The 13233-nt window shown below is 45.3% G+C and overlaps 1 protein-coding gene across 1 annotated transcript in view; it reads left to right on the top strand.

Moving 5' to 3' along the window:
* LOC106581764 (PC3-like endoprotease variant B) overlaps window positions 1-13233 on the top strand; it is a 165908-nt gene that overhangs the window by 6624 nt on the left and 146051 nt on the right. The window contains exon 3 of the mRNA XM_045713256.1: window positions 3660-3752. Coding sequence (XP_045569212.1) covers window positions 3660-3752 — 93 coding nt within the window. The remainder of the gene's footprint in view (window positions 1-3659; window positions 3753-13233) is intronic.

Genomic DNA, 13233 nt, shown 5'->3' with positions numbered 1-13233 from the left:
CTGTCAGTGGGAGCGGCTCATGCGGCTTGTTTGATAGATGTGTCAGAGAGCTGTTTAAACCCATACTATGGCAGACATAGGATGCATCCCTATTCCCATTATACTGCACTAATTTTGATCAGGGTCCATATGACTCTGGTCAAAATGAATGCAATATAGAGGGAATGGGGTGCCATTTGGGACGCAGACTTAGAATGGAGGCAGGCATAGCTATAAAGTCACAGATAGGCTGCTACGCATTAGTGTATTGTGACCTGTTAACTCAAAGACATTGACTTGTAGCCCTTCCTGCACTCAAATAATCAAATTTCCCTCTAGTGGCCTCATGGGTGGAATGTTATTAATATATTTCATAATTTCAGGATGTATAAAAAACCTGCCAAAAATCCAGTGTTTCTATGTCAAGCGGTTTTGTTATATGTCAGTCTTCAATGATGTATATAAAGTGTAATACTGAATGCAAACTCAAAATGGAATAAACTTTCAACTCTTTATCTGGCATGTTACAGGTGTCTTCTTTTATTTAAGCCCACATGTGTGTGAGCTGTATACTTTTGTTTCAAAGTTGATTTGTTTTAGACTACCAAGAAACACTTGATTCAGGCCACTGCAGTAAAAGGTAAAAGGTTAGATGGTGTAGTGTAGTCATGAGGTTAGTGCAGATTTTGATTGACAGGTAACGATAATAGTCACAACATGGCAGTGGCATGGTACAGATATAGCATCTTAATTTGACCAGTGTTGTTGCAGCAGTAAAATAATCCTGCAGCAACACGAAATGTGAATATATTGTGTGGATTATAATTACTGGACATTCATGTAAGGGTTAATACATTTTTTGTTAGGGCAAATCAAGACCGACATTTTAAAGTCGAAATTACAAACTTTAGAAGACTTTTTAAACCTTGAATACACTACAAGTGTACATTTCCTATAGCGCAGAAAAATTCAATGAGGCGACAGGGTGATCAAATCAAGGTCCTACACCTGTATGTTGTGATGCATATGATGAGCAGTGACTTCAAGCTTTGACTAATGTACACACATAAAGGAGCATATCTTAAGGACGGACGTACACTCAATTAAGGATACCCTTTTCTGTCCATTATGCAATGTGAATATTTTTTTCCCCCTTGGTGGTCCTTATTGCAAAAGGTCACCGCCATAAATGAAAATGTGATTTTTTTTTCAGGTTTTAAAAAAGCAACATGTTTTCCTTCAGATTTTTTTCCTTTCTCTCTTAAAGAGGGACTGGTAGAAATAGGTGCTTCTTTCATAGCTCAGGTCTAGGGGAGAGAGGTGAAGTGCTCTACACACAGCATTAGCTGTATCCTCTGTAAACTAGGATCAGAGGGTGAAGGCTGAGAGGTTGGTTGGATGGCAGAGGTCAGTCCTTGGCTGTCGCCCTATGAAAACAAAGGATGTAGCTCGTGTTGTATTAATATACGGTACACAAACATCAAGGACCCATGCAGGCCTAGACACTACTGTACTGTACTGCTTTATACCACTCAAGATATAGAGCTATCAATATCAAGCTATCGAGACAACACATTATTTTGATGACTCCATACTAAAACACAACCCGAAGCTGGACTGATACGTTGGCTGATGGGTTATGAGATAAGTTGACGTGTTAACACATAGAGAGGGTTGTATGGACAGAGGCTTTGTCTGCTATGATTAGTGTTCTCTCTCATTGGTGTGTGTGTGTGTGTGTGTGTGTGTGTGTGTGTGTGTGTGTGTGTGTGTGTGTGTGTGTGTGTGTGTGTGTGTGTGTGTGTGTGTGTGTGTGTGTGTGTGTGTGTGTGTGTGTGTGTGCGTGTGTGTGTGTATAAGGCAGGCCTTATACTGTGGGTGAGTAAGACAGGCCTTATACTTCCACACCGGAGGACACGAGTGAAGGAGTGGATAATTGATAGTGACAAGTCTCTCCCCGCTTTAATTGCTGGTGGAGAATTAGATTACCTTTTCAAAGTGCCTTCATTAGCAGGGGGAAGATCCAAACCAACTCTAACTCTGATTGTCCTCATATTGTTCTCCGCTGAACCTGCCCTGGCAGGGTGGCTGTGTTGACTTTGGCGGGATTGGGTAGAGATGTTTTGGTGGGTGTCATCAGGAGATGGATGCAGTCATTTTGTGTCATGTAGGTTGGCTTCCATGTTGTGTGTTCGAATACAGCACCAGCCTGAGTCAGAACCCCAGCTCTATACCCTATCACCAGCCCCAGTCATACCCAGCCCCATCCACATCCGTCCCTATCCCCATCCGCACCCCCAACTCTATCCCCATTGATCCCTATCCCTATTTCTTATCCCCAATTCTATCCCCAGCCCTAGTCATCCCCATCCTATAGTCTCAGTTCACTCGCCAGCCCCAGTCAGCTCCATCCGTAGTCCCTGTTTCCAGCCTGCCTCCCACTGAGTTTAATGGAGTGTGCAGGAGCCAGGGGAGTCGCATGGACTCAGTACAGCTCAGCTGGGCTCAGGACTGCCAGCATTATAAACTTACCGTGTGATTATTGTCAGAGCGGGACTCTGCTGCCCGGGGGGGTCTGCACTGATGGGTAGTGTGTCACTGAGTACAGCCAGCCTGGGAGGGCGGGAGGGAGGAGGAGAGAGAGAACAGGGAGTAGAGAACACTGACTGAAGAGGAGAAAAAAAGCAGAGGAAGGGAAGGCTGAGATGATACATGATGTGGGAGATAAAGAGAGCACGTAGGGGGTGATATATAGAGAGAGGAGGATAAGAATAGTGTGAGGGAAGAAAAAGAGGCAATAGGGAAATCTGGGAGGGAGAAAAATGTTGAAGAAAAAGGGATGGGGAGAGAAGGAGAAATTAGAGGAAATTGTTAAGCGTGTAACCGTGTGCTGTGATATTGTTTCTCTCTCTCTCCATCTTCCTCTCCCTCTCTCTCTAAACGGTGGGGATGTAGCCTGTATCTGCCAAGGAAAAGGAACTCAATTTGGGACAATTTACTCGGCAGTCTCGGGCCTGATGTACCTTGGGGACAGAGAATAGGAGAGAATGAAACTGAAGGAAGATAGAATCAGCAAGAGACACACACACACACAGTCCACATACACAACCCCCTCTTGTACAAGGCACACAATTGCCACAAAGTAGATTTCACTTAGTTAGGTCTCACAGGCGAGTCAAAAGGTTTGAGTTTATAAGGCTTGGAAATGAAAAGCCTGGGATTTGGCCAGATGAAATGTGGACTATTTGATTTTAGAACCAGTACCTCATTGAGCAATTCCACTACAGAGACAGATGGTCAGGGTAAATGTAGAAATCATGTTGTGGAAGGGGTCACAAGGGTTGCGAAAGGGTATCTTCATGATATGCTCTCGTTTCTCCACTTAGCTCAGGTGGAATCAAATCATAAACCTCTCCAACCCTCTACGTAACCTCAACTTCGGAAAAGAGATCCTAAACGGCATACTGTGTATGACTGCACTGGACATGAATGGAGCGATACTATAGTCGTGTGCTAGCATAGCGTTTGATGGTGTGGTGTATGTTTTTTGTTGTTGTTGTGTGTGTGTGTGTGTGTGTGTGTGTGTGTGTGTGTGTGTGTGTGTGTGTGTGTGTGTGTGTGTGTGTGTGTGTGTGTGTGTGTGTGTGTGTCAGTAACATGTCTGTGCTCTATCCAAACAGATAGGCAACCTGGAGGGCCACTTCACCCTGAGAGACAGCAGGGGGCGTCCTGACAGAGCTGCCCTGGTGAACACCCTGGCAGAAAGAGCAGGGGTGAGTATCTACTGCACTTCAGGTAGGATATTTAACCACAGATAACCATATCCCTAATCCTAACCATCAGGGGGATGATAAAATCGCTGACCCCATATCAGTGGTTAGGAGAAGCTATTACCTACTCCATCTGCTGTGAGCACAGAGAGACACAACACCAACAGTGCCTGTGTTGTGTCCGTACTGTATATGCATACATTATGGTGGGGTTATATGTTATGTGGTGATATGTTGGTTTAGTGTACGCTGTCTGTAGAACACGGTAGGAAACTGATGTGAAACAAGAGTAAAGAGAAACTATTCCGCTTTTTTCGATGTGGTTATTGGATATATTTACCACGGCCCTGTTCGAAGCAAATTCACACCAAAGTATGTGTTTTAATTTTACGCAGCATGTATATGCAAATGAGGGCTCATTTAGTTTTTCGTTAGCGCTTTAATCAAGCCTAGTGTTGATGAGAAAAAAGAGAAAGTGTGTGTTGATGTTTACCTCTTTGGTACAGACCCCCCTAGCACCTCCGCCTCCTCCCCATCCCAACCCTTTTGTACCACCTCCATCACCCCATCCCCGCTCTGCATAACCCTCCGAGCATGCAGCCTCCTCGCACCGAGGCGTTGCTAGGGCAACTGTCACCCGCGGCGACATCCCATGACAGCATGGGGTGACTGGAGGGGAGAGCGGGGCTGTGGCACATCCTGTGTCCTCTCTCTAAAGTCGCCTCTCTCTTTCTCCCCTGTAGACCTGGCCCTTTACCAAACCTTGCACCCCTATCACACTCGTCATTCACTGTCCTGACCCCTCACACACACATGCACGGATGGGTGCAAGCGCACACACATGCTCGCACGCATCCAAAAACAGACATACATCTAGACGCACACACACACACACACACACACACACACACACACACACACACACACACACACACACACACACACACACACACACACAATACCCCCTACAGCAGAGAGAAGATCCTCTAACTTTTACCATCTGAATCAGACTCCGTGTGATTAATTGAAGTAATTTATGCACAATCTCTAGTGACTCCATGTATGCTTCATGATTTCATTAAATTGTAAGTTTAATTACTTTTCTAGCATCTTAACTTGAGGTGAAAATGAATTCACACTCTGAAAATATAGCATATTTGGTAATGAATCTCAAACGTAATGGATGGCACAAATAACGTTTTGTAATCATGAAATATTGCACACCGAAATATTGCGTGTTTACGTTGTACCACTGTGGTAGTTTCCTTGCTATAACCCTCATCATACAGGTATATTGTATTTGCATTACATTTACGTTCTCCTCTCCGTTCCCATTGGTTGGTGGTTGCCGTTTAACCCGCCTGTTGAGGATGTACGATAGAGTGGAAATACAGCTCTGACATCACATGATTAGAGCGTTCCTATGTTTAGGAGTGTGAGACCTAGAGCTCCTGTTTCCGACGAATATAATCTGCTTAATTGATTTTTGGGGGGGTTTAAAAACAGTCAATATTTGAATAGGTTTATGAGAGACTTTTATTCGTGTGTGTGCGTGTGTGTGACAAATACAATTAGCGTGCTACCTGGGCTGTAGCCAAGGCCTGCTGCTCTGCTCTACAACCCCTGAGCCTCAGCTTTTCTCTGACTTGTTTTCAGCTCAGTTGACAGCGTTCAGTGGATCTGTCTACCAGTATAATGTACGTGAGATAACTCTAAGGGGCTTGCATCTTTATTTGATAGGATTGGTGGTTAGTCTAGTCTGGTTGTCAGTCTTGGGGTGCCAACAACAGACCATTATGAAATGCAGAAGCAATCCCAGATGCAGTCCCAACCAATGTAGACCATCTTGAGTTTTGAGTTGAGTTTTATTTCATGTGTACTATGGCAACTAAAAGCAGGATTGCAGTAGCACATACTGTACAAGCAAACACATTTAAAGCAATAAACTGAGACACAAGAAATGTATAGCAAGTTATACTATAACATCCAGATGGCATAGAGATCAGTGAGTCTGTGGATGTGATGTGAGGCAATGTGGGGAGATTGTAAACAGATATTATCTCTCAGAGAGAGAGAGAGAGAGAGAGAGAGAGAGAGAGAGAGAGAGAGAGAGAGAGAGAGAGAGGGGCATGGTGGAGGAATGGTCCGTTGTGGTCCCCGCGAGGGAGTGTGGGTTTGTCACCATGTAATCCCGACCCATGCAGCCTGAGCAAAGCAACAATTAGCCATTGTGCTAATTACACTGCTAATTATATGATTACCAAGCCTCTGGAAAGCCGCTCATCACAGAGATCTTAGAGGTCTGAGACAACACGCAGATAAGGCCTCAACGTACGCCCACACGTGCATGAACAGCACACACTCGCACCTGCACACACACGCACACACAGAGAGACTGACTGACTGAGTCTGCTGTGCTGAGTGTAGCTGCTAGGTTAACTGCAGTGTGAGTGTGAGGCTTCAGACGCTCTGACAGTAATATCATTTCCCAGTCTTCAGAGGGCATGTCTGTGTGACGTAAAACAGAATGAGATCAGACTCTCCCTCTCTCTCTCCCTCTTCCTCTCTCCCTCTCTCTCCCTCTCTCTCTCCTCTCCCGGCTCTATGACACACACTCTTGAGTCACCTGTCTCAGCCATCTCACCTGGATCACGCTCCCTGGGGGAGCACACACACCCACCCACACACACACTGATTCTCAGTGACTGAACTCCACAGTGACCTTTTACGGAGCGTCTCAAACACAGACCCCCCCCCACCGGCTTCTGACCTACACACACGTTACTGCTAGTGAGGAATATAAAAAAAAACACACACACACACAGACACACACACATAGGCACACACATGTACACGCACACTCCCAGTGTACATCCAAATCACCCCCAGTGCAGAACACACTAATACACACTACTAATACACTACTAATACTCTACTTAATTGGTGCAAAACTTGAAAGACGTCGACAATGGAGCAAATGCAAAAAACATGATTTGGAGTTAGAAATAATTTGTTTACAAATACCTCAGTCACAACGAAAGTAAAAGAAAAATATTTTTAGGTGATTTTTTTCTGTGGTAAAGATAAGGTCCTTTTAAAAAAAAATTTGATTTTTTTTACTAATCTCATTAAGTTAAATCTTCGAATAAAAATCAAATATATCATTATTAAATTACGGAAACATTACACGCTGTGGCTTTAATATTCCTTCATTGTTACGGCTGTCTAAAGGATCGGACCAAAATGCAGCAAGGTTGTAGTTCCACATATTTATTTATTCCGTGAAACGTTGCGATACACAAATAACTAGAATAACAAAAACAACAAACCCGTGACGCAGCGAGAAACAAACACTACTCAAAAGATAATCACCCACAAAAACAGGTGGGACAAACATCAGCTTAAATATGACCTCCAATTAGAGACAACGACAACCAGCTGCCTCTAATTGGAGATCATCCCAAACCGAACCAACATAGAAATACAAAACTAGAAACTGAACATAGAAATACAAAACATAGACAAACACCCCCTGTCACGCCCTGACCTACTCTACCATAGAAAATAACAACTTACTATGGTCAGGACGTGACATTCATTTATACACACATAAACAGAATACCACACTGTATGTACTCAAATACAGCTGACTCATGTACACACACTGTAAATAACAAAAATAGCACACACTCAGAATAAGGATGGTGTTCTCTGTCTACAGTGTTTCTCTTTGATGATTTCCCCGCCGTTTCAGCCTCATTGTTGTGTAGAGGTTTGATTTGGCTTCTGATTCTAACGATACCCCACAATACTCTCCTCCTCTCCCGCCCTTCCCCCTCTCCATGCTCCTATCCTCCTCCCAAGGATGAAAAAACATTTGATTTATTTTCTCTCTCTTTCTCTCCAACCTCTCTCTCTCTCTCTGTCGGTGTTGTGTGTGTTTTTTTTAAGACTCCAGTCACATCCGCAATCCCACGGCCCTATAAGGAGCTTTCACGCTTTTTGGTTTGCTTTAGATGTTTAATACCCCTCTCTTTTGTGTCAGGGAGCTGGAGAGGCGTTAAGAAGCGCTGATAAACCCACTTAGATCCCTTCCTGGCCCGTCACCCCGGCCTGCCAGGCCGCTTTAGCAGGGAGCTGATCTGTGACGGCCTGCCACTCAAACTGAGAGCTTCTGAAGGCTGACACAATAGAGTGAGCAGCACACAGGGCCTCGGCGGAGGGAGAGATGGAGGGAGGAGAGGGAGTCTAGGAGGAGAGGGGAGGGGAGGGAGGGAGGGAGTGGGAGAGGGAGTCTAGGGGACTAGAGGTGTTGGGAAGAAGACGAGAGGGAGTAGAGTGTATCTTCCTTATCCCTCCCCTGTCTTCCACCTTGGCCTTTTCTTTCTGCTCTCCATCCTTCCCCCTTTCTCTCTCCTCTGTCATATCATCTAACCTTCGTCCTGTCCATTTGCCTCTCACATTCAGCCTCATTCAATCTCCATTTTGTCTCTCACTCAGGTCCATCCTCCCTCTCTTCATTCTCCACCTTTCTTTCTCCCTATCACAGCCTCATCCCCCTCTCTGTTTTCCCCCTTCTCTCCCTCCCTGTCTCTTTGTCTGTCAACCTCCCCCTTTTCTCTCTTTCTCCCCCTCCCCTCTCCCATGTCTCTGTGGTCAGGCTGTCAGCGAGGGAGAGGATGGAGAGAGGAGAGAAGAGAGAGAGAAAGGAGGGAGAGGACAGAGGAGGAGATAGGGACCAGTGGCGTGCGTCCAGGCGTGGGGTGGCGATGCTAGTGGTGGCGTTGGCGTGCGACCCCACTCCGCTTCGCCATAATGGGCTGGGGCAGACAGACAGACAGCCGGCAGAGTGACAGGGAGCAGGGTGATTGACAGGGGCACACTGGCGCTGGCGCCCGCATCCCAGGGGGCCGTGGGGGGTAGCCGAGCCCGAAATGTCAGCCGTGATATCTGCGCAGTTCCCAGTGTCTGCTCTGCCCGTATCGCACGGCTGCAGCTGGCTGCCATCGCCCGCCCTCACTCACACTCGTTCCTGCTCGCCCTCTGTCTCTCCCTTTCGCTCTCTCTCTCTCCTTCACTCTCTCTTGCTCTGTCTGTCTCTCTCTCACTCATTCCCTCACTCGCGCTCATTCCTGCTTACCTTCTGTCTCTCTCTCTGTCTTCCTCTCTCTCCCACCTGTTTATCATCCCTCTCTCCCTCTATCTCCTTCTTCCTCACACTTTCTTTCTCTCTCTCACTCTCTCTCTCTCACTCTCTCGCTCTCTTGCTCTGTCTCTCGCTCTGTCTCTCACTTTGTCTCTCACTCTGTCTCTCACTCTCTTGCTGCCCTTCAGAAACACACACCTTTCAACCAGTTTGTTTATCATAGCTGTCTCCTCATCTCTTTCTCCATTCATCTCTCACTCTCTCTTTCAGCCTCTCCTGTTCTCTCTCCATCTGGCCACACTTCATTGTGATTTGGAAAATGTCAGCTTCAGGTGGTCATCTTTCGTTTTGAACTTGGGTTTGCATTACAATGGCTCACTTTGTGTTCTCTATGTGGGAGAGCGAGAGAGAGAGAGAGGGAGGAAGAAAGAAAGAAAGAAAGGGAGTTTTTTTCTGGGTATAGAAGCAATAGGCTTTGTTGTGTGTGTGTGTGTGTGTGTGTGTGTGTGTGTGTGTGTGTGTGTGTGTGTGTGTGTGTGTGTGTTTTATGTTTGCTCATGTCTGTTTGCGCGGGTTTGCAAATGTGTGTGTCTGTACAATGTGTGTGTGTGTGTGCCTGCATACATGTCATTGCTGGATGATGAATGCATTGACTGTGGAGGGGTCAGTGTCACAGACTGCATGGTCAATGGCCCATGTCCCTGGGGCGGAACCGTGAGTGAGCCTCCCCAAAGACTCTGAATCTGCCATTAAGACACACGCACACGCACGGGCACACATGCTTGGACACACACACACACTCACGCACACTCATATACACATGGCTTCCCTGTGAGTGTGCCATTAGGAGCTGGCAGGCCCAGGTCCTGACAGAGAGCGATTAGCGATTAGCGATTAGCTCTCTATCATGTGTATTGATCACAGTGCCCTGGCTGGTCCTCTCTCGGAGGGGAGGTGCTAGGTACAAGGGCACACGTCCAATCAAATGGCCATTATCTGTGTGTGTGTGTGTGTGTGTGTGTGTGTGTGCGTGCATTAGTAGACTGAGGAGAATGAGTGTGTATGAGGAAGTGGGCAGCATTGCTCACTTGGCTAAGCTGTGGTGGCTGGCTCGGTGAAGGACATAAGGGATTGGGAGTGGTATTTGCCAACAGAGCACCAGAGGTGTGTGTGTGTGTGTGTGTGTGTGTGTGTGTGTGTGTGTGTGTGTGTGTGTGTGTGTGTGTGTGTGTGTGTGTGTGTGTGTGTGTGTGTGTGTGTGTGTGTGTGCGTGCGTGCGTTTTGGCCTGCGAGTTGGGGGGGGGTGTTTGGAAACATTGTTTCGTTCCCAACCCCCTGTCTCAACCTAGCGCATTTCTCCCAGTTTCCTCATTGTTTTTCCCTGTGGGGATACAGACGTTGTTGCTGCTTTGGAAAGACTTACAAACACACACACAGTGGAAGGTGTCACTGATGGCAGGAATAAGAGTACCTACACTGTGTCAGAAAGCTGTAATTTATACGGTCATTTGGGGTATTATCAATAGTAAAATACTGTGAAACGTTTTACTGCAGCATACTGTAAATTATGGTGATTGTGGGAAAATGTTGTGGGTGGAGAAATAATTGCTGTACTTTGAATGGTACCGTAATTCCGTTCTACAGAATACATTACCGTATTTTTGGAGCGCCAAAAACCTTTTGACGACTAGTGGATGCATGGTATTGTTGATTCTGGCTCATTCACATATTTTGAGTCGTGCCTTGTAAGAGGCTACATTTGTGCTCGTTAGTGAGAGTGCTGTACCAATTTAACTGGTATGTGGTAGTAGTGCCCCATTAATTTAAAATGTATACGGGACAGATTGGAGTGGCATCAAGTCTTAAACCTTTAATCGTTGAGCATTTTGCCATATCTTTTCGGTCTGATTTGCCTTGTAGTTGCTGCCAGCTTGGAAGCCTTTGTTAAGGTCTCTAGAAGTGCATGTGATATAAAAGAGCAAATATTCACATAGGCTGAAATGTGTAAACAAATTTCCTAGCAGCCAACCTACTTGCACCAATCCTATGTAATTACAGTAAAATACTGTGAAATACAAATCTCATCTCCCCTCAATTAATTCCATTCATCCATCCATTCATTAATTAATTACGACTACAGTAGTATTTACTTTTTTTACAGTATAATACAGCCAAATTATGGTATTGTACTGTTTGTTATTACACAGTACTTGCTTTGATACTGTATTTAGATTACAGTAGGTGTACTGCAATATGAAATACAGTAACTTACTTGCCTCTTCACTCCCTGTAAGTTACTGTCAAATTCACTGCAACCCCAAAGACCTCAGTCTTCTAGGATGGCACTGGCAACTAGATGTTGTTGGTTGCCGCTATGAAGTCCTTACTTATGTAGGTAGCCGTATATATCCAAATAAAGGTGTTACCTACTCAGCTGTGGCATGTTGCTAGTTTTTAATACAGACCTGTGAATGGGCTGACTGCCCCAGATCCTCAACCTGTCTGTGTGTGTCTACAGTACCTGGCTGTGGGGCCTGTGCCAACTTTCCCCTTTCCCTCCCACTCAGGTCCATTCAGCAGTAGGCAATGATTCACACACTCCAGCCAAAAAAGAGGACACCTTTTCAAATGGACATGTGAATTAGAGGAATTCACTGTCTGTAGGCGTCTCGCATAGCCCAGTTGTATCTGTTGGTGTTATCGTTTTAAAAAAAAAATAAGTGTGGTTATTGTTGTTGTCTTTGTTGTTGAAGAAAACTCTGAAAAACACTCTGGAAAATGTAGCTTCTCTAATCAAAATTATGATGAAGCCTTGCATGATTTGTCTATAATTGTTATTCAAGACTTGAAAAGCCATACACAATTTGAAACATTCTCAAGCATTGTTTGCCTTGACTTGTCCTTTTAATGTTTCATGATATGTGTAGATGGGTCTTTAAATTAATTTGTTTTATAACAATGTTCTGAGTGACCATTAGAATTCAGAAGCACATGTGAAGTACACACTGTGAAACACATTCTCCTGAGTGTATTAGTTTACTCTAGATAATATAGAACAGACACAGTATTGTACACACACACACACACACACACACACACACACACACACACACACACACACACACACACACACACACACACACACACACACACACGCAAACACACGCAAACACACGCAAACACACGCACACACACCCTTGTTGGTCCTGACGAGCTCATTTTAATTGAGCCTAATTGAACAATTGAAAGGGAAATAAAGCCAAGAAGCTTTTAGCACATGAAAGATGGCAGTGTCCTACTGAACGTTATTTATTGTTAGCCTCCTCCTCTGTGCTTTAAGTGTATGTCAGATACGGTGTGAGAGACTACAATAGGAGTCATGCACAGATCTAAAAGTGGAGTGTGTGTGTGTGTGTGTGTGTGTGTGTGTGTGTGTGTGTGTGTGTGTGTGTGTGTGTGTGTGTGTGTGTGTGTGTGTGTGTGTGTGTGTGTGTGTGTGTGTGTGTGTGTGTGTGTGTGTGTGTGTGTGTGTGTGTGTGTGTGTGTGTGAATGGGTGTTCTATAATATACTGGGCCCACCTTCATGAGGACCAGCTACTTATCAGATCAAAGCAGAGGGCTGCGGCCCATGAAAGAAATCCAGGCTGAGTGTGTGTGTGTGTGTGTGTGTGTGTGTGTGTGTGTGTGTGTGTGTGTGTGTGTGTGTGTGTGTGTGTGTGTGTGTGTGTGTGTGTGTGTGTGTGTGTGTGTGTGTGTGTGTGTGTGTGTGTGTGTGTGTGTGTGTGTGTGTGTGTACGTGTGTGTGCATGTTTGTGTGTGTATGAGAGAAAGAGAGCGAGAGAGAGAGATAGGAGAGACAGGAGAGGGTGCTGTGTCTGAGAGCGAGAGAGAGAGAGAGTGGTGCAGGTGGGTTGGAGAGTTTTTTTTTTAGGGCAGTTGTGTTTAACCTGGGTGAAAGAGCTGGAAAGAGAGATTGAGAAAGAGAGTGAGAGAACATCCCTTTGAACTGATGAGAAGGGATAGCTGTGGCAACAAAGGCTTCTTTTGTTCCCTGGCCCGTCCCCAATGGAGACCCCAGACCAGTGTCCCATCCGGTCCCATCCACCCTCTGCTCCTACACTCTATTAGGGCTAATATTAGCATTAGAAGGTTAGCATTAGCACAGTCGTTGCTGTGTTTTCACTTTGCCACATTCTGTAAGATGGGTATTCCATCAGAGTGTATAGGCAACCAACAAATACAATGGAGAAAATGTTTTCACATGCAAATAACACCTGATTTCTATAAGGAGAATCATTCTGTATTAATGTATTAAAGCTGCAATATGTAACTTTTTGG

Source organism: Salmo salar, chromosome ssa02, assembly GCF_905237065.1.
Source record: "Salmo salar chromosome ssa02, Ssal_v3.1, whole genome shotgun sequence".
NCBI lineage: Eukaryota > Metazoa > Chordata > Actinopteri > Salmoniformes > Salmonidae > Salmo > Salmo salar.
Note: the sequence above shows the minus strand (reverse complement) of the source record. Positions and strands in the feature narration are given on the sequence as shown.